At 41.0% G+C, this 21642-nt stretch overlaps 1 protein-coding gene across 1 annotated transcript; it reads right to left on the bottom strand.

The window, feature by feature from the left end:
- Positions 1-1915: 1915 nt before the first annotated feature.
- ccn1l2 (cellular communication network factor 1, like 2) lies at positions 1916-20781 on the bottom strand. Its single transcript, XM_079568142.1, has 10 exons — positions 20630-20781; positions 19268-19364; positions 18891-18954; positions 18119-18263; positions 17600-17688; positions 17428-17523; positions 5027-5240; positions 3641-3994; positions 2963-3162; positions 1916-2411 (listed from the first exon to the last, which is right to left on the bottom strand). The coding sequence occupies exons 2-10, from the start codon at positions 19294-19296 to the stop codon at positions 2124-2126; spliced, it is 1479 nt and encodes a 492-aa protein (XP_079424268.1). The 5' UTR covers positions 19297-19364; positions 20630-20781; the 3' UTR covers positions 1916-2123.
- Between the last annotated feature and the right edge of the window lie 861 nt (positions 20782-21642).

The following is a 21642-nucleotide window of genomic DNA, read 5'->3' as shown; positions in this document are numbered from 1 at the left end:
ACCCAGGCATAGAAAATGCTCAGTTACATCACTCTTGTACATTTACTTGACAAACCTTTTGGAGAGTAGTTTTATCACACAGTATGATTTTTTTTAATGTATCAATACTCGTATGTGAGTCAAAAATAAGTCACTCTTTCCACTTTGATGTATTTTTATAATGTATTCTTTGGAAGAATCAGAATTATTTCATCGATGGACCAGACTCAGACAGAAACAATAGTTGCAATTAAAAAGCTTTATTTCTACATGAATATAGCCTAGGCTTTGGCGCGCAAACCCCAACATGCATGAGCAGGTTTAGATGAGCATGAGGGGTGTCTTCTCCAGGAGCCTGGACGCTGGGGCTGGAATGGGGGGTTGGAGAAGGATGAGGGACAGTTGCTTGACGGGCAGAGGCGGTGATGGGGCGGAGGTGGGTTGCAGCACAGCTGGCAAGAGGCCGAGGCCACGGAGGAGAAGGGTTGAATTCGGAATCCGAGGCGATGATTGGATGAAGGCGGGTGACACTGTAATGAGTCCGAAGCAGTGGTTCTCAAATGGTGGGTCGGGGAACAATTTTCAATGGGCCGCAAGGAACATTTCATTCAATACCTATCGTTGTAAAGATGACAAAAATACTACCCGTCTGTTAAATGACACTGCTGAGATGTTTTGATTATTATTTCAGATTTATAGGTTAATTTAATGCTTATTTAACAACTATTTGTGGAAAAAATTACAGTATTTTACATGTTGTTGATTAACCCAACATCTGATCTACGCAACTTGGTTGTACACTGATTAATTGTATAATTGTAAAGTTCTCGAAGTCACACCAGTGGAGAACCACAGGTCTAAAGGATTGAATTTACAGTTATGTTTCATTGCTACTAGACTCTGGTGCTTAAACAGTTACTCAGCACTCAAGTACTTTTTTTTGTTTTACTGATTATCTGAATGACTGTGTTCACTTCTAATTAAGGAAAACAAAAATTAAAGTAATGTTAGGCCTGGGTAATATTTAGGTAATGTCTATGTTTCTTCTAAATCACATTTACTTGGAAAGCCCAATGTGCTTTACAGCACTCTACCTCTGGAAAAGCTCCATATAGAAAAGTTAATAAAATAAAAATAAGCAGATTTAACTTGTAGAATTGTTTTATTACATGCAGTGACTTAAAACATAAAAAATAATACCTTAAATATATAGAAAGTTTACATTCATCCATCAATAAGGCACTATTTACACTAAAACAACACAAAAAAATCACACCCCGTAAAATGAGGTGATCCTAAATTTCCACTCCACAAACAAGAGTGAAGTTTTAAAGTATTTCACTATCGTTGGAAGTTTAATGTACAGTTTGTACATTTGTCTGAAGGTTTCTGTCTTAATCTAACATTGATTTGTGATGAAGAAATGTTATAATATCAAAACCTTTCCTCAAAATGAAGAAAAAAAAAAGAGTCTATATCTCGCTCTACATCGCCTCCTGTCAACATGGAGGGCTGTCGCAAATAAATAATAGTAGTTTGAGTCATTTTGTGCCATCATAGTCCTCGGTAAAGCCCTTAAATTGGATACATCTCTTGTCTGGGCTCACTGAGTTTGTGGCAGTAAACGTAAAGTGCAAGCAAACGTATTTTGTTGTTGTTTTTGGATGGAGTAACGTCGAAAATCCCCATATTGTCTCACTCAAACCTGGTGCATTGGTTTAAAGTGGACGTATCATGCAAAACTGAGGCTTAAAAACATTATTTTGGATGCCTCTGCATAGTCATTTTACGCATGAAATTGTAAAACTGTCCTGGAGCACCCTCTGAAGGCAGCAGGGAGAAGGAAACTTGATAGAACAGTGAGAACAAGCTTTCTCTTTTAGCCAACAGGCTATCGATAGTGTCTTCATGAACACACATTTAATTGTTCAGGTCCGGTGTCTAACTATGGGCTTTAAACAGAATCATGTTCCAACAATGAATATGAAATCCAGGAAATACAGATCTTCAGCTGCAGAAGAAACAAGCAAAGTGAACCAGGTTTGTTTGTCTGACGTTGCAACATGGGTAAAAGCTCAAAAGGCTGTTTTTTTTTTTTTTGCATGATACGTCTCCACTAAAGCATTTCCCAGACAGATCCTTCCTCAGTGAGTGAAACTGTGGATGTCGTTGTAGATGCTGAGTAAGGGGATGCCGGGGCGGGGGTGTGAGCACTTGCAGCGTAGGATCCACATGACGTTTTGGTAGAAGTCCTCTCCGTCGGGACACTGGAAGCGCAGGCGGACAGTGCGGGACAGAGACGGGGTACAGCAGCGCCCGTCCACGCACGACCCGCAGGAGCGCGGCCGGTAACGCTCAGCTGTGGAGCAACCGGCGAACGTCAGGCTCACCGGGTCCTGGGGGCGGCTCGTTCGCTGGCACTTCTTCCCTCTCTGGGAAAATAAAAAAATACGGCATTTAAAATACAGTAAAACAACGTTAATGGCACTGAATTTGATTTGCTGCTGTCTATGTAAATCCCATTAAAGCACTTTTGGATTGGTATTTGGTGCAAAATTGTGTGTGTGTGTTTTTTTTTTCTTTTTCAATCGCAAGGATTTTGGTTGCTCTGCCAGAAGGAGTAGACACTGTGCATAAATCATTTTGCCACAAGACACAAGTAGGCACTGGTTCAAGCTGTGCTGCCTCTGGCATAAAGGCCACCTGTTTTCACACCTGCACAACTCATCCATGTCGCTATCACTGTCAGGTCTGGCAAAGTTATTTCCTTCCTTTGCACAGACTTTTTACGGACGAATAATTTGCTTGACTGTTTATCAGTTTACATTAGTCTATGAAGTCATGTGATCTCAGTCTTTTAAGTATCTAAAGATTGGTTCAGTTTTGTAAGCAGAACTGACACGGACCAGACTTATCCTTCTTATTGATGAACAAAGTAGAACACAAATGTAAACATATATCTTCAGCATCTTGGACTTCGTACCTTGACGGCAGTGGGGGGCTGGTCACAGGGCCTGATTTGGCAGAGCCGGGTCTCTCTCAGCGGCTGGCACTCAGGGCTTTGGTTGGAGACTCTCGAGGACAGGCCCATCCCACAGGTCACAGAGCACTCGCTCCACTGGGACGTCTGCGGGAAACACCTGGATTCAGCCGCCACCTCTGACACCGGGAAGGACAGCATCTCTGCAGGGGACAGACACACATGGTCAAATCTGGGCATTTGACTGAAATATACGGCATTGTGCTTCTTGCGGGTAATTGGTAATATTTAATGTTTAAAAGGTTTGAAATAATGTCAATGTAAAGAAAAAGAGTAAGAATTGGTTTGTGTCCAGGTGAAAGCTAGCATGTTTAGAGACCTGTTTGGCCCCAAAGCTAAAAATGTAAAAATAAAGAAATTGCCGTTATCCCTGGGTGGACATCAGTGTTCAGGGGACAGGGAACAGGTTAAACAGCGTGAGGATTGACTGGTAGGACACATTTTGGTCACAAACAGGTTTGAACGGGACGTGATCCAGACCGACTTCTCGTAAACGACTTTGACTTTGGCCTGAACAGTTTTGATGTCTTTTCCTGTCTTTTGTACACAAACATAAAACGTTGTGGTGGCCCATTAAGGCTTAGCAAACATACACTGTGGTAGACTTGGTATTTGATGTACCTTTGTAAGTCTTGCCCCCGGGCAGCCTCAGCGGGGCCTGGTCGTGCCCCAGTGGACTGATGTGGTTGGGCAGGGGCAGTGCGTCTGGCAGAGTGGTTAGCCCCGGCCCGTCTGGCTCCTCACTGATGTGGTTGTCGTCCTCACAGACCCACTGGTCGCAGCAGCTGCCCTCGGGCCGGAGCAGCTGGGGCCGGAAGCAACGCCAGTTGGGCAGCGGCACTTGGTGCGGGCACAGGGGCATGCAGCCCACCACGCGGTTCATGCAGGTGCACTGATGCAGGCAGCTCGGCTGGAAGTGCTCCCCGTGTTGGTACATGCGCCCGTCGAACTCGCAGGGCAAACCCAGGGCCTCCGCTATCAGTCACAAGGCACGATGCAAAAGAGAGAAACAAAAGCAGAGTCAGGGAGGATCAGGAGAGACAAACAGTGCTGACGCTGCAGTAAATGTTGCCTCTGTGAACGTGTTTTAAAGCAGTACTAAGTAACTCATGCCCCTAGAGGCCATAAACGCCACTGCAGGTGTCGTAGCAATGTAGCAGTATTTTACTCATTAATTGTCCGTGAGAGTTAATACTACGCTGACAGAAAAGACAAAGGGAGAGAAGGATATTGTTCATCCAATTACACAATGGAGATCATTTTTTTCACTCAAACTTAGCTGTAAACACTGCTAAAGTGGCGCTAGCCCACAATTAGCTTTGCCCGTTAGCCTGTTAGCTTCTTCTTTGTGATTCCAATAGTGTGTATTGCGCCTCCAACCCAGAGGCAGGAAAGTTGCAATTGGGGTTTTCTGGACAGAGACACCAGAGGGAGATGAAAGACCCCCAATCATCCCATCAACACTTGTATTACCCCCAGAGAGACTACGGAAAGGATTTATTAAGGTAAACTTACTTTATTATTCTTTAAATATATTGGTTCAAATTCGCAATCTATCGCCAGATGATTGTTATTGAAACATTCGGAGACACAATATCCACTTAAGAATGTACAGAAGTTTAGTTTTAATCCTAATTTTCCTAATTTACTTCCATTTTCTTGATCCTGGTTTAGATGTTTGTTTTCACACAATTTGATGAATAAGAAAATGTAAAAATTAGTTGTTTTAGAAAGGGGCTAGTTTGCACATCCCTTGCTTGGAAGTGAAGTTAGATAGACCAAAACTCTCAAACACAGTGATTATAATGATTATAATGTAATCATTGCGTGGGCTAGTAGTTCCTGCACTGTCTGAAGCATTGTTAACTCAAGTCAAACAAAAGTCTATGTATAGCCTACTAGTTTGAGCCACTCTGAAACCATTTAAATTCTACGCCATGTGTCACCATTGTTACCGCACTCCAAATGGTATCAATGAAAAAAAAATTGCATGATGAGGAGACTGACCTCTGCAGAGGCCTCTGTGGGGGTCTCCTCCGGCCCCCAGGTGGCAGCGCAGCCCCTTGATGTGGTCGCAGGGCTCGGAGGTGCTGCAGTCCTCGTTGAACTGTTTGGCGCAGACTTTACAGCAGCCGCAGTGGTCCAGCACCCAGCTGACGCCCCGCGCACAGAGGGGTGGCGAGGGCGAGCAGGAGCACTCCGCGGGACATGCGCTCTCGGCCTGTGGACATGCAGGAGGTGGACCATGAGGAAAGTCACAGTGATAAAAGATAGTTTACAGCTTGGTACAGTATATAGGGCACCTCAATACATTTCATAACTCAACATTGACACTCATTTAGTTTCTGTTGCCTTAGTAACTGTGACATCATCGCTCACAATGAAGAAAAAGTGGGACTAGTTGAGCAATTTGGTGGGTCTTGGACATACAGGCATGAGAAAGTAAAGCATTACATATCAAACTAACTGAGTGCAATAGGTAAAGATTCGCTTAGCAACTGGTCAAAAACACATTTCAATTACAATTATTTGCTAGAATAGCAAAAAGGTCGAGAGACATTATTGAATCGATCAGTCAGGAGCCAAAAAAGGGTATAGTTCATAAAAAGAAGGCACATTTCTTGTTTCAACTAGAGTTTGAAGGGAACTAATGAAAAAGTGTGACATCGTCTGAATGGGAGTGGGAGGAGGGATACAGGCCTAAAGTAACGGCTGCAACATCCCAAATGGGTTTGTCACATTGGTTGTGAGATAATGAGATTGACTTAAATTGAAGGCAATTAAAAGGATTATATAATTTTGCCTATGGACATACAATTAGCATTAGTAAACAACAACAATAATTATAATCTATCTATCTATCTATCTATCTATCTATCTATCTATCTATCTATCTATCTATCTATCTATCTATCTATCTATCTATCTATCTATCTATCTATCTATCTATCTATCTATTATAATATAGATATTACAGTCAAATACGTGTTCAAATACAAGTGTAAAGCAGTCCTCCATAGTAATTAAGTACCTGTATGGATATAATATAATAATAAAGGTTTGTGTTGTGAAATTGAACTAATGTCAAGCTAAAACACGTCATTACAAATAATTACATAAATATAACCCACCCTGATTATGAATTCTCGCCAATGTACAGGCAGTAGAACAGGGACAGTACAGTTCACGATACCCCTTTGCTGCATCGCAACACTTCGATACCTCATATTGTAATACATGCAAATATACTGTCAATGAATACATGTGATATATTATCATAATGTCATAGCACAAAGGTTGTTATTGCTGTTGGTGACTGACACAGAGACAAAACAAATCAAATGTTTATGACTTTAAGGGGAGACACTGCAAACCTCAATAGTCAGTATCAGTCTTGTTAAAACTGACTGAGGCTTGTATTACCAATTTCTTATGAAAATGCTATACTTATTTGCAATATGAATCATATCGGCCTATGTACAGTATTGTGATACATACTGCATTGTGGCAAAAGCTTATTGTGCCAGTCCTAATAGAAAATACGTGAAACTAAAAATGTTACCCAAATAGCATCGTGGATTCAAAAAGTATTATGTCTACAGAATAGAATGGAGCAGCGTTTGGTTCAGTTAATTCAGGAAGTTAAAGTGAATGTAAATAAACTTACCAGAACTGCTGCGCTGCACAAGACAACCAGAGATGAAAGTATCCTCTGCAATGTCAGAGAGAGCAGCATTTTGCTATGAAGGCAAAAAAAAGTTTCTTTTTCTTTTTCAAAGTTAAATCCGTCACTGCTTTCTTGTGAGGAGAGATGTTTATTTTTTGTTGATTTTAGCAGCAGGATGAAAGTATCCAGAGTGGAGCGCCCGTGCTCTGAGAGGAAGCACACCGGTCTGGTTTGTAAAGTTTGTCAGTGTCAGCGCGGCTCTAAGCTCCACTTCACAGAGAGGTTTACCTACAGCCTCCTCTTATGGGCACACAGGCCCTGCCCACACATGACATCAACACATGCACAGCGCTCAAGAAGGAAAGTTGAGTAATAACCTACAAATGGTATTTAACCTCCAGACTAACATTTTGGGTTAGCTGCACGCGCCGGTGCACTTTCATGAACAAACTAACAACACTTCAGCTCAAAAACACCCTAAAAACAGGCTCCAAAACTTCATCATGTGGTTTGACAATCAATCTCCAATTTTACATAATAATATACTCTGACTATTAACTTATGAACGTATGGAAGTTATTCCAGGTGTATCAGGTTTTTAATACATTTAACACCAAGTTTTTACCTTAAACTCAGGTTCAGATCATTTTATTTTATTTTTGTTGTTGACATCTTTTGCAAGTTCTGTCTCTCTAAAGCCATAGAGCATTATCAACACAAGAACTCTGATCCTCTCTACAAAGTAGTAAGTGGCAGGGTTGAGGGCAACGTATCACATAAGTAATGAGTTACAAAAATAAAACATATGACTAAGGAATATAACATATTATTTTAACAAAATTCAGGAATATATTAGTCATTACAATTCAAGTAACTTGAGTCACAAGTGCAGTCAGATAAAATGCATCACCAAATCAACACTGTGTGACACTGGTTATAAGATCTGCAGTTGTGTAGCTAACGTTGTCAAAACAAAACACGAGACAGTGGGAAAGCAAAGGAAAGGGACATCTTTGACTCTACTTTTGCTCGATAGCATTATTACGATGCTCAGTTTTGTCAAAAGTAACAAGTAACTCAAAGTAGTGTAACTGAGTTACATTTTTGAAATAGTAATATGTAATACAAACATTTTTTAAAACTGTAATTACTAATATAGATTACATTACAATTTTAAAGTAGTAGTACTTATTTGAAATTAAGAATTAATTAAAATAGTAGCAAATCATTATTCATTCACTAGTCATATGCAACTAACAACCGTGAGTCTCTCTGACCTCAATTACCACAGAAGTGAAGCGTCTTGCTCAAAGACACAACAGCAGGATTCAAGCCACTGTCACCTGTCACACTAAAAGATTCATGGCCCAGCAACTAAAATAAAAGACAGTGTAGAAAACATTTTCTATGATGGATTTTACTGAGAGAAACATCATACATTCAGGTCTGTATTTCTATAGCAAGAGGTACTTGACCGCTGTCTTGAAATACGGTACATTGTGTAATTTTCAGGAGAAAAAAAGCGTCTCTCACATCTGAATAGTATAAATAATTATAATCCTAAATAAACAAATGAAAGATCTCCTCTGAGGGTTTACTCTCGGTTACACAAACAGCACTGGGACAATCACCCTCATTGCACAGCAGGTGTCACGGAGCTGCTGAGAAGGGAATCCCGTCCATTACTCTGGTGTTTGAACAGGGGAAGTGGCGCTCTGTTGTGGGGCACTGTACTCAGGACGTCCTGTTTCTCTCCATGTCTTTCCTCTTCGGCCGCGGTCCAGGAAATACAGGCTTCAGCTGGGATTCTCAGGATTGGTTGGAAAACACTGCACTGCCATTGTCGACCCGGGGACGTGTTTAGTGTGCAGGGAAACCTCGACTTAAGGAGATGAAGGATGTTGTTTTGATAAACATGACCATGAGTTTTCTCCCAGATGACTCATAATCAAATACATTTTTGAATAGTTGCAATTAGCAAATCGCAAATGCTGATCAGGCTGTGAAAATACATTTCGGAAACAATCATTTATCCTGTCTCATTAGTGCCCTGTTACTTAAGAAAACCTGTCGACCCTACTTTCGGAAACATGATTTGAAATGCACGTGATTGTCCTTAAATATGCACATACAGAAACATTCCAATTAACTATTAGACCCTAAACAATGAACATATGCAAATGCTATGAGCGTATCTGGATCATGTTTAAACATGCATGAACCCATTACAAATAAAAGCAAGGAGTCTCTAACATAATTTGGACCCTGTTGATGATGTCCAACTGTCTATGCATTTGCCTTTTTTCCTGATATATCTTTTCAATATAGCTAAAAGATTTCATTAAATTAGCCATTTCAACACCCAAACATAAGGTATTACGTATATCAAGCCCTAAATTACTATATATACGACCAGGAGAAGTTTGATAACAGAGGCTTTGTTCCACTTTGATTCTTTTCCATATTACATTCAGCTATATATGACATGTTGAAAGCACAAGGTCAAAGTTTAACCAAAGCACGCTCTTCCCAGAAGCAGGTGCTGCATGTGCACTTATACATTGGGTGGAGGGTGGGTGGTGGTGGTGGTGGGGGGGGGGGTTGTGTGCACCTTGTCGGGGCAGCGGCAGCGGGGCAGAGTCGGAGCGCGGAGCAGCAGTCTGGATTCCTGGGATTCCTGGCCCACAAAGGCAGGATGTGTGCACTGGCTGCGTCGGACTCTGATGGAGGAGTGGAAGGGGGGGTGGGCGAAGGGGCGGTGCTGGTAGGGGTGGTGTCTGGGGGGTTGCCAGATTGGACGGTTGCCAGTCATTGTTTGTGCGCCAGGCAAACACTTCCAAAACACGCGGAGGTCAGAAGTCTCCCAATGATCCATCACGCTCACACTGTTTGTTTTTGGAGCTAGGTGTCCGTCAGCGGCTATCGCTCAAACGACCATCGAGAAACCTATATCATAATAATTACTTTTCCTTTTCTCTGAATGTAGTCCTTTCAGCATCAGGCCAAATATTTTGCCCAGTTCCCCAATTAGTTGCACTTCTTGAATGCATCCAATCGAACAAACTGCAGATTTCATAACAGAATCATTCCTTCATAACTGACAAAAATGCACTCGAATTAAATACTATTAATAATATTATTAAGTGATCAAGATATACACTACTGGTCAAAAGTTTGGAAACAGTTTTTAGTTTCTATGGGTTAATATGCATCTGTCGCCCCCTACTCGCAAACACACTCTCATACACACCCCGCTGGAATGTAGCAATTGTTTGACTTCCATCTGTTCCATCTGCACTCAGACTCACAAGCTCTTTTATCCTGTATTCTATATGTTTTAGTGATAGGGCAAACCAAAAAACAGGGAATAACCTACATAGATTGGGAGAAAATGCAAACTCCACACAGGCCCTTTCTGACCAGTGGAGTGAATCTGGGACCTTGTTGGTGAGAGTTGACAGTGCTTTATATAGAAATATCTTTTTATCACAACAGACTTGAAACTTGTGGACTTCTACACGAGTCGTAACAGTCAGCACTTTCAGCCATCAACAAGCAAACAAGCAGATCTTTAAAGAAAAGAAAATGTTAAATGTAGACAGAAAACAAATGCCTAAAATCTAGAGTGATACGTATATAATTTAAAGTATGAATTGTACTGACAGACACAACAAGAACTGCACAATGAAACCAAAAGAAGCAAATAATAACCCTTGCAATTTGATCCTATCTCTCCACATCGAGCAATAATCCCAGCCATATCCCGGAGCTCAGAGGATAAAGCCCAATTATTATAATGACATGTGCGTTAGTTTCCCCTTGACCATCACCTCAAAAACATTCCTCTTTTGTCCTGACCCCCAGCGTTTCCGATAATCACAGCCTGGATACAGTTTCACAAGGACTTTACCGTACACTTACAAAGAGATTTCACAGAGTTACGATAAATGAGGCTCACACTACACATTTTCATACCAGACAGTGTTGACACAGACTGAGTCCTCTACATTTGACCTGTCCTTTCAATGCCACTTGTAGCAGAGGGAAAGCGCAGAGCAGCATCCAGAGACGCACCTGACCCTGGATCTTGGTCTGGAGTCCCCAGCTGGAGGAGGAGTGCATGTGTCATGTGCCCGAGTATTTAAAGGAAAAATCACAAACTCATAGGCCAACACTGAAAGGCCAGACTAGGTATTAAATCAGTGGGCGAGGAAAACGTTTCTCTTTGGTCCTCATGGTGGCAGGGGGTGACTCCAACAGACACTTGTTAAACAGCATTCCTATGTAGCTTTGGACCTTGTTTGCACTGCTTAAAAGCCTGACTCCAAAGAGTTTCTTCTCTATAATCAAGGGTTAGCAATGTCTACAATTATAACCAATGAGACGACAATCTGTACAGTCTTGAGAGGAAGGCAGTGGATTTGTGAACTTCTTGCCAGGAACCATCATGTGCAGCAGAACCCAATCACTGGACAAACTCTGATGGTCTATGGCGGCCTGCTGGTGGGTGTTTTTTGTTTTGCTTTTTACCACAGCTGAACCTTGCGCGCATGCCGTTAAATAACCAATGAGTGAAAGCCAGAGTGCGAGTCCTGATAGCCCCCCTCTCCTGGTTACGTCTGCCCTGCATTCCTCATACAAGTGTGTGCCTATGGTGCTACGGTACACTTTGCTCATCATTCATCCCACAGCACGCACACCAGCCTATCCAGTTCACCCCCTTATAACAAACTGTTCAGGTATAGGATTTCATAGAGAAGTGCGAGGGGATTATGTCATGCTCCCTGGTGCGTTCGGATACCCCTGACTGGCTACAGGCATCTGCAATAGGCCCTGATGGTTAAAGAAACAAGGATCAATTACAAAAGACTATGGCACTGCTCCTATGATTCCAAACTATCAAATAAAAGTAAACGATACAGTACTGTTGCATAAAAACCTGATTTAATACACTTTAAACATTTATCACAGCAGAGAGTTGAACAGTGTCTTAAAAATCATCATTGCAGTACAAGACTGCCAGGTTTGCAGAGGGCAGTGTGTTAGGTAAATGGCCAGTACCAAAAAGGCCTTTTGGAAAGGGATAGACTCATTCCATTGCTGTATCCACCTGGTGTAGAGTCACTATTGCAGCATTATACAGAGTGATGATTAATGCATCTATTCTCAAACACACAGCATCTACTTTTCTCCATCCATGAGTGACTGCCTGGTGAGTTTAACCATCAATATGAGCCTATATCATGGAATATAGGCCGGTTTCCTCCTGCAAGACCCTTTGGACCAAAGATCTGAAATAGGGGCATGGAGAAACCCTGCACTAGAGTTGTCTAGAACTACACATCTTATTACATCAAAAGAAGTCACCACCCTCCTGCTTTAACGACTACTGCCCAGTAGCACTCATTCTAATTCTCTAATGAAGTGCTTTGAGCGGCTCATCATGGACCACATCAAGTCGGTTTTCCCACCCACCCTGGACCCATACCAGTTTGCTTATCGGTCCAATCGCTCAATTGATTATGCCATCTCCCATGCGCTTCATACAGCCCTCACTTACCTTGAAACAAAGGACTCCTACTAGGGCTGAAACAACTAATCGATTAATCGACAACTAATCGATTACTAAAATAGTTGTCAACTATTCCAGTAATCGATTAATCGTTTTCTAGTAAACACAGACTAAAATAGAGCAAAAAAGACATGACAATTATGTATTTTGGATGAAAACCTACTTTGTTTTTTAAAGTTAGGGTCTGCAGTGTTTTGTACATCGTAAATTTCATAAATATCTGTCTTTGTCTCGTCCAATCAAAGCAGAATTAGCATAAAGAGCCTCCCACAAACGTTTACTTTAAGTTTACTCCATCCGCGTGTCCTCAAGCCGTGCCACTTTAGCTTTATGTGATAAAAAAATTGAAAAAAATACAATTTCCATGCACCTTTCACAGCCAAGCGATTAATCGATTAATCGTAAAAATAATCGGTTGATTAATCGATTACCAAAATAATCGTTAGTTGCAGCCCTAACTCCTACGTTAACTTTAGCTTAGCATTCAACACTATAATCCCACAGCAGCTAATACACAAACTGCTCCACCTGGGGATCAACACATCACTGTGCAACTGGCTGCAGGACTTTCTGACAGGGAGACCACAGGCTGTACGCGTGGGTGGCAAGTTCTCCAGAACCATCATGCTGAACACGGGGGCTCGCCAAGGCTGTGTGCTGAGCCCCCTCCTGTTCACTCTGCTGACCCATGACTGCACTCCAAAGTAGTGCAGTCAAAACTCTTCATCAAGTTTGCAGACGACAGTGGTGGGTTTCATCAGCAACAAAGACGAGTCAAACTACAGGAGTGAGGTGAGCAGTCTGGCCATGTGGTGCACACAATCTCAGAACAATCTCTCTCTAAATGTGGGGAGGGTGTCCAGCACTAAGTTCCTGTGTGTGCAGCTCACAGAGAACCTCTCCTGGACCATGCACACTACATCACTGGTCAAGAAAAGTAATCAGCGTCCTGATCAGCTGCATCACTGTGTGGCACGGCGCCAGCACTGCCTCCTGCCAAAGGAGCCTCCAGTGCAACGTGGGAGCAGCAGAGAAGATCCTCCATTAAGGACATGTACTCCACCCCTCTCACCCACAAAGGGGACCCTACACACCCATCACGCAGTCTCTTCAGGGAGGAGATTGCGAAATCCACGGACCAGTCCAGTCGACTGAAGAACAGTTTCATACACCAGGCTATCAGGAAGCTGAACTCCCTCCCTTCCCTGCCCTCCCTGTGCTTCCAACCCTTTACTGCTTACCCCCTGCTCCATACCGAGGACGAGAGAATGAGCAATTTCGTCCCTCTAGGGCCAGGACTACCCTATAAATAAGATTCTTAATCTCAGTGGGACTATCCTGGTTACATAAAGGTCAAATAAAATAAAATAAAATAAATAAATAAATAAATAGTCTCTGGATGAATGTATTGAGCAGCTCAGGTGCTAGATTATTGAGACATTTTAATATTATTTTGAAAAAGCATAAATTGCTAAAGCTTTCAAAGCTAAGCAGTTTATAACTTCTCAAGAATATTACAGTGATGTTTTTTTGTCCATAATTTTTATTGCTTGACATGCATAATGATCCAATTCGCTTAATGGCTGATGGGCACATGCTGTCCTGCACTATAACATGTGTGAAAACTGTACAGGAAGGCGGCCTGGTTTGGGATGTTTATCAAATTTTAATTGAGGGTCAATCCAATCCAAGATCTACAAAATCCAGGTACAGATTGTATGTTTTGTTTTGAAAATGTAAAGTAAAAACAGTACCTGAGATTCACTGCATAAAGAACAGACTTAAACAATATCACAATGGGTTATGACTTACAGTAGCTATAACAGATGTGGGGATACTGGGCGTGACAGCCATTTGTAAGCACACTTCATTCCCCAAAATTGCAACAACAAACCTATTAAAAACACTCTGGACAAAGCCATTCGTGTTCCCAGAGAAGAGACATTTTTAGAACGGTAAAAATAGTATTCCCAATTTAGGATGTGTGGACATAGCATAAGTAAATCCGGGGTGAACTTTTGGGCGTGGGGGAGAGGAGCATCCCACATTGATAACAGCTCCACCAAAGCAAAACTAACACAAACACATCACCCTGAAAACCGGAGGAGAGGTCGGATTAAACTGGAAATGACAGAGGGGCGAGAGGAGCGCACATAGATGCAGTCAGACCTGTGGCTCGGTAAACTGTGCGCCGCATATTTAGCAGCGTAGGATAAACAAACTGGTATTTCAAAGGGACTTTAGTGTGGGGGCTGCGCTGACAGAGGGCGTCCTGTTTGCGGGCCGGAGGAAGGTGGCACCGCTACAGAGCGATGCCTGTGATTCAGAGGGGAAAATGTTATCGCAGTCGGGTCGTAAACAGAAAACGTTCCAGGGCTCTCCGACGGGAACTGGGACGCTTACACATTCGAGCCACTGTGCCTGAACTCGACACTGCATGGAAAAGAAGGCAAGACTGAAAAGCATGGGAGTCACTTAATGATACAGCATTTATATTGCAGGCCTATGTGAGAACGAACCAGCTCCGGTAGGTGTGTGAGGGTAATCAAGGGGAAGCACGAAAATAAAGTGATAGCGATTTTACCCTAAAATACCAAATCATTTTTACAAGTGACCACATGCTAAATTAATGCTAACTCAGGTCAATGTTGTGTGTGTGTTCAATTTGTACCAAAAAGAGGTGGAACTAAGTGACTTTGAGTGTCAGGAAAAGATTAATGCATTTCTGTGAACACGGTTGTTCAATTAAGTGTCTTACCAGCAATTAGCCAGGTCAAAACAAATACTAATCAACTGAAACTAAACTACCGTAAAACCAGTGTTTACTGAATTTTTTTGTCATCAGTCTCAACAACCGTATTCTCACCTATGTTTCTATATCAACGGCCCTACACCGAGCGCATCACTTCTCGTTACCTGTCTACTGATCTGCTCTGCATCTCAGCCTCATTAGCATGACAGAGCCCTCCAGGCCTGAGGCGAAGGAGGCTGCAGTACACATGGGCCAGATTAAATCTTAGTCCTCTATTTCTGTCCTGTAAAGGGTTTTGTTTCTTTACAAAAATTGCTTCTTTGACCCCTCTTTCAAACCATCTTTTTTCTTTAACTAAACTATTTGAGCCTCACTGGCATCAGTCGCTAGACCTTTCTCTGCAGTGCTGGTAAAGTCTTTTCTGTAGCTGTTGTTTTGTTTCTCCAATATAATGCTATTTGCACTCTTCTTTGCGCCGAATAGAATAAACCACACTGCTCTGTTTGTGGCCAGAAGTTTTGACTTTCGGATGCACTAATGTGTGTTCACTGGTTTGAAGTACACTGAGATTCTAATGTTGTCTAAAGATTCTCTGAAGTTTTTCCGAAACGCCAGCTACATAAGGTAAAGAAACCCCTTTACTTATGGGCTCTGTAGTCTGTCCAGTTCTTTACTTCTTCCAGGCCTTCAAACTGTTGTAGGGACCAATGTGGGTCGTTGAGACTGATAACAACAAAGATTGTTTGCCTACAGCAGGGGTCCCCAACTGGCAGACCTGGGTCCAGATCCGGACCTCCAGAGGTTTTAGTCTGGACCCCAAAGTCTTTTCATCCTCTCAATATACTTAATTTCTAAGGCTGAATTAAAAATTATCTAAACAATTGAAATAACATTGAAATAAGATGGCAACATTTTTGATTCATGAATCTGTTCTGCTTTGTAAATAGACAACCTGCGTTCATGTTTTAACATTTTCAAGAGCAATGACTGCATATGTCCGGACATATATCGAAAGTAGTTGATCTCGAGCTGATTTAGTTGGGGGGACCCCTGATCTACAGATGGAGGGTAGCTTTTGAATAAAGAGGAGAGAGACCCCTTCCAGTGGTCTTTTCTAGCCCACCTGTGAGCTGAATTGTCCTACACTTCAACTACAGAGTACAGACGTTGATTCAGAGACTTTCATCTAGGATGGACTCCTTTACTCAGATCATTTTAGTCTAATTAATATTTTTGCGGACTAAAATTAGATACAACTATATCGAACATAGTTAAATATGGCTACAACTAAAAGTAAAATCTCTACATACTTAAGTCAACTGATAAAGGCTAAATAAAAATGAAAAGACAGGACAACAAACATTTTAAAAATTAATGCTGCTGAATCATGGGTTCAATTCCTGGGCTGGAGCCTGCCTCTGTGAATTTTGCATGTTCTCCAAGTCTCTGGGGACCCCCACACACCAATCACTGCCTTCTGGGCCAGGTCCAACTGACACAAGGACAGTTTCAGGTTGAAGCTCCTCCCTCCTTCAACCAGCATTCACTCCAGGCCATCCCACCTCACTTATGCACATATAGTATTTTCAGATGTTAGATCTTTCTCCGTGTAGTTTTTGCACTGAGGGTTTGATAAATAACATAAATTGTCTAGTATTTCAAATCCCTCACTTTGACTTCTTCAGGTTAATATTTGTAACTTGATGGCAAATGAACGTGTTTTATCAACCTCATATCATTTCAATTTAGTATCACCACGAGAACTTCTTACACTTACTTGCTTATTTCAGTTAGCCTCATTACAACATCATCTGGCCCCGCGGCCTGTAAAAACCAATGCGTAACTAAAACAACGTCTGAGATCAGCAGGTAGAAAACTACATCACCGTTGACCACAGCAACAGACACATCAACAGCAAAACTCATCCATTATCCCACTTGACAGCTCCTATATGTTTATATGTGTTTCTGCCAAGCCATGGGTCCAACTGCTTTTATATAGGCTACTAGGCAACAAGATACTAATTAGATACTAAAATGTGTTACTTATGCTAAAGCCTATGTGAGTAATTCAGGAACACCATCCACAGCAACGCCATTAGCCTTTATTCTATCTATCTGTTCATCCATAGAAAAAAGTGCCTGTTCTCCCCAAGGGTTTACACATGCTTACTAGGTCAATCCTCCAGCCAGGCGATTCTGACCATTTGCCCAGCTCAACATTTGGAGATGGACCTCTGCGCACTGTATGCAGCAGCCCACTGCTCCTCATGGGCTCCAGCAGTATCAAAACATGGGTCAAAGGCAGAGGACAAATTTCAACGTACAACAGTATGATGACAAATCAGCGCGTCACCTTTACCTTATTTGCTAACATGTGCTTTAAATGTTATGCAGAAGACCGATCAAAGCCTCACTGAGTTTAATTCCACAGTGCTCGATGCCAGGGAGCTCTGTTTGGAGTTTTGAGGTGGAGTGATGCCTCTGATGAATAGCTCTGCGTTATTTTGATCCTGTGAAGGGTAATATGTTTCACTGAACTGTGGAACATCTCTTGAGAATAAAGCTTTGGGGGGAAAGGTAACTTACCAGTCGTCTGGGACTTTGGAAAATCTGTCTCGAAAGTCTGGTATCAGTCTTCTTGAAAGCTCTGCGTTTTAATATTGGGTCCTCATGATCTTTTGTAGAAAACGAAAAGAGACATTACTTGTAGTTTATGGGCTTTTACGACAGGTTAGACCATTTCACAAAAATCCTAGTTTTCCCTGGTTTTACATTTTTTGTGATGTTTATCATTTAATTTCCTGATTGAAAACATTATGTAATTGCAATCATACTGTACAAAAGGGCCATGAGCAAGTCCCAGTTGTATCCATGTAATCTTCCCTTTTCCAAATTCCCTTCTTATTTAACTTTTATCCATAAAATTGCCATATACCACACACATTATTCGATCAATTTAATGTAACGTGTCTAATTAGAGAATCAAGAAAACATGTCATGTGCGCTTTAATGCTCCTACTGTATAGCGCTTTATTTGGACACTTTTGGAGCTTCCTGGATAGAGTAAAAGGCAGAAATCAGTTTCTGTTAAGCGAGGACCTCCACCTGTTGCTGCTTGAGCCGAGCTGCTGCGTGGGCTTGAGCTGGGCGTTGGGGAGTGTGTCTCTACAGGTGAGCGAGGGGGCATCCAGTCTTCAGAAGGAAACACCTGAATGGACAGGTTTTCCTGGGCCACTGCATCCACTGCAGCCTGTACACAGCCCATATTAAGCACACGACTGATGAACCAGGCTGAACACTGACTGTATATTTACTCAGCTTCAACAAATCCCCAGCATTAAATGAAATTTCTCTCAATTCAAATAACATTATTTATCCTCTGTGGGGCAATTTAAGTACAATGAGCTGTTAAAAAGTAAGAGTATGATCAATAGTAGGGGGTAATTCATTCATAATAAGTGCATTTTTTGTAATCAAATTTATGAGGTCATGTTTTTAATCCCAGGTACCTGGTTCAATTCCATGGAAGAGTCAAGTGCTTTGAGAATTGTCTCTGTGCATAACCTCAAATCATAAATATGCCACCCAAGAAGTGACTTCCTGTTTCAATTGAGTATGCCAAAATAAAAGCACATAGCTCGTCTCATTGATTAGTTCAGCAGGTGCTTGCAACATTACAAGAATATAATTCAATACACACTGTTAATAGTTAGGCAGAGTTGAACTAGTGAACTGCTGAACTAATGAATAAGATGGTGCTTTTATTTTGGCGTGCTGGATTGAAACAGGAAGTCACTTCTTGGGCGGCGTTTTTATGATTTGAAGTTATGCAAAGAGTCAATTCAATAAAAGTACCATTCATAAAGCAACAACTGACCTTTGCTGTCTTTTTGTTCTGGTTCATTTGTGCTGGCCTTTGTTCAGTGTTGGGAAGAGGTTTCCTGAAATGAGAGAAAGAGAATTTGCTAAATATGGCTATTCGCTCAGAGTTACAGTAAAACCTGAAACTATCAGAACTTGGGGGTAACTTGGAATCATTTGGTTGGACAAGTTCACGCACCAGTTTCTAGTCGCTTTCTGTGTAAATGCTGCCATCTTCTGTTCACAATAAGGAATGACTAAAGTAAAAGCAACTTAGAAACACAGCTAATAAGGCATCATTTCAGTAACCTGTAATGTAATGTGATGTAATCTATACTATTTGACATTGTGCAATATAGTATCACTGTACATCTTGACATTAAATCCACCTACTGTGATAATGTTTCCCTGGATAAAGCCATCCAGCTGATGAAGCCCTCTTCAATCCAGTTTGTCGCATCGACTAAAGTAAAGACCGGAAATCTGCATTCTGAGAGAAAAGATTGTTGTTTAAAACGGTAACTTCAGCCCTTTCCAAACATGCATCACCCAGACTCAAGGTGGCCCTGATGAAGAGTGTCTGGGCAGGTACACAATCACTCCATGTGCTGGAATCTCAGTAATAACAGATTTAGAAGTACAATGACCAGCGCCAAAAATAATCTACGTAATACAAAAAACTTGGACTGGAACTCAATAAAGTAAACGTATTTAAGTTTTCCCTAACTCACTCTGATAAACATTTAATTTTGTTATTTTGATAAACATTTTACCAAATATCATTACAGATATTTTAATGAGGCAGCTCAAAATATTTCAAATAAAGAATATACTTCTTTCTTCAGTAACTCTCAGCAAAATCAAGTGGAACATTCTTGTTAAAGCTTAAAATATCAGGATAGCACAACCGTGAGAACAGGGCTGTTGTTTTTAAATAATTACTAATAATCTTTACGGCTGACTGAAAAGGTTTGAAAATGTATTTCAAGAATTGAGAAAAAAAAAAAAACGCTTTTTTCCAACTCAAAGATAAAATGTCACACTTTCGATGTCAGGTCGTACAACCAATGTAAATATTGGAAAAAAATATTTTATTATAAAAGTATTTAATTAGTTTTAAAACTAAATGTTGCCCATGCTTACAAATGTTAATGCTAATGTAAGAGTCCACACAAAAGCCAAATTAATTTGAAATTAGTTGCTATTGTCAGGTGGTGCAACCAGACAGTCAAGTGGTGCAACTGCAAAATATGTAAAATTACCATCTAAAAATTGTAGGGACGCACTGATGGTATAAGTCATCAGAGTCAATGTGAGAAAGAAATATCAGATATCAGTTTAAAACATCCGATGCTGTTTGGGGCTGACACGAGCACTCCGTCTGTGGTCCTCTGGTTTTATTGCTGATTAAAGCATCAGTCAGTTACAAATTATAGATGAATTGTTCAGAGGAGAAAGGCTGTCTAAGATATACTTGGCAAAGATTTTACTTTGAACACATTTTTTGAAACTATTTAAATTGTAGAAAAAACTGCGACACCTGACACTTTTTATATAGAGAAGCTACAAATACAAAAAAACTACATTTAGATACTTTTAAATGTTATTTAACAAACCTAACTTTTCACATAACTATCGACTAAAAAATATGCACGCAATTAGTTTTGAAAAAAACTTTTTGAAAGTATGTTTTTAGACCCCTTATTGAGCCAAATACAGCAGATGGTCACCTTTCTGGGGTACAGGCGTGTTTACCTGTGCATGACTGCTTGAGGGGCTTGTTATTGGGGCCTGTCTTCAGTGTTTTGGGGTGTCCCTCTCGGATGCGCTGCTCGGACTGCCAGCAGCAGGAGTGACTGCACGAGGGCCACAGACAGTGCACCTCATCCAGGACCACGGCGCCAGACATCCTTTAAAACACAGCGTGGCTTTGAAGACTATGTTCCGATAGTCAGATCCTACACCAACCACCAGAGACAAGTGAATTTAAATTGTCAATCCATCCACAACTTATGATTTTAATTCAATGCAGTCTTACCGTACCTTAATGTGGGCTTATTTAAAGTTTAGCAACTTATTTCTTCTGTCTCCATCCTGAACTGACATATTTGTGTTGCTTGGCGACCAAATCAACTTCATCGTGGCTGCACTACAGTCCAATGGCGCTCTAGCGCCCCCTGCTGCTTACACACTCACATTGTGTTGTTAAATGACAATAATTCGAGATTTGAGAACATGTTTGGAGTTGAGATAGCAGCTTTTCTTCATACAAACAATGACTGAGGGAGCGTGTGTAATGTATATTAGTGCTGGTCCAAACTAGAGCAGGGCGATACTGCCCAAAATTAATATTTCAACAATTGTGGGGACTTTCTGGATAGTTTGTTTTTCATGATAGTACTTGGATGTTTTATTAAATTTTCCCTTCATGTCTGGTTCCAAATTCTTAAAAACAAAACAAAAAAAAACTCAAAAGCAAAAAAAGTATGTTTTGCATTATTTTCTGTACTGTCCCAATCCACACGCTAATACATACATAACAAGATATCACATTTAATTCATTTCAAATGAATGCTTGAGTGATAATACATGTTTTTGAGCCAAAATTTTATGCTGCTAATATTTTGTATATTTTTCAAACAATAAAATCAGACAGCAGATTTTGCAGTACATTTTTGTTAAAAATATGTAAAAAAATATATATATAATTGTGACCACCTAGCTTCCCCCCAAAAAAACGAAAACAGCCCACATTTTCTGATTTTATT

Source organism: Gobius niger (assembly GCF_951799975.1).
Source record: "Gobius niger genome assembly, chromosome: 1".
Taxonomy (NCBI): Eukaryota; Metazoa; Chordata; class Actinopteri; order Gobiiformes; family Gobiidae; genus Gobius; species Gobius niger.
This window is presented reverse-complemented; position numbering and strand designations above follow the sequence as displayed.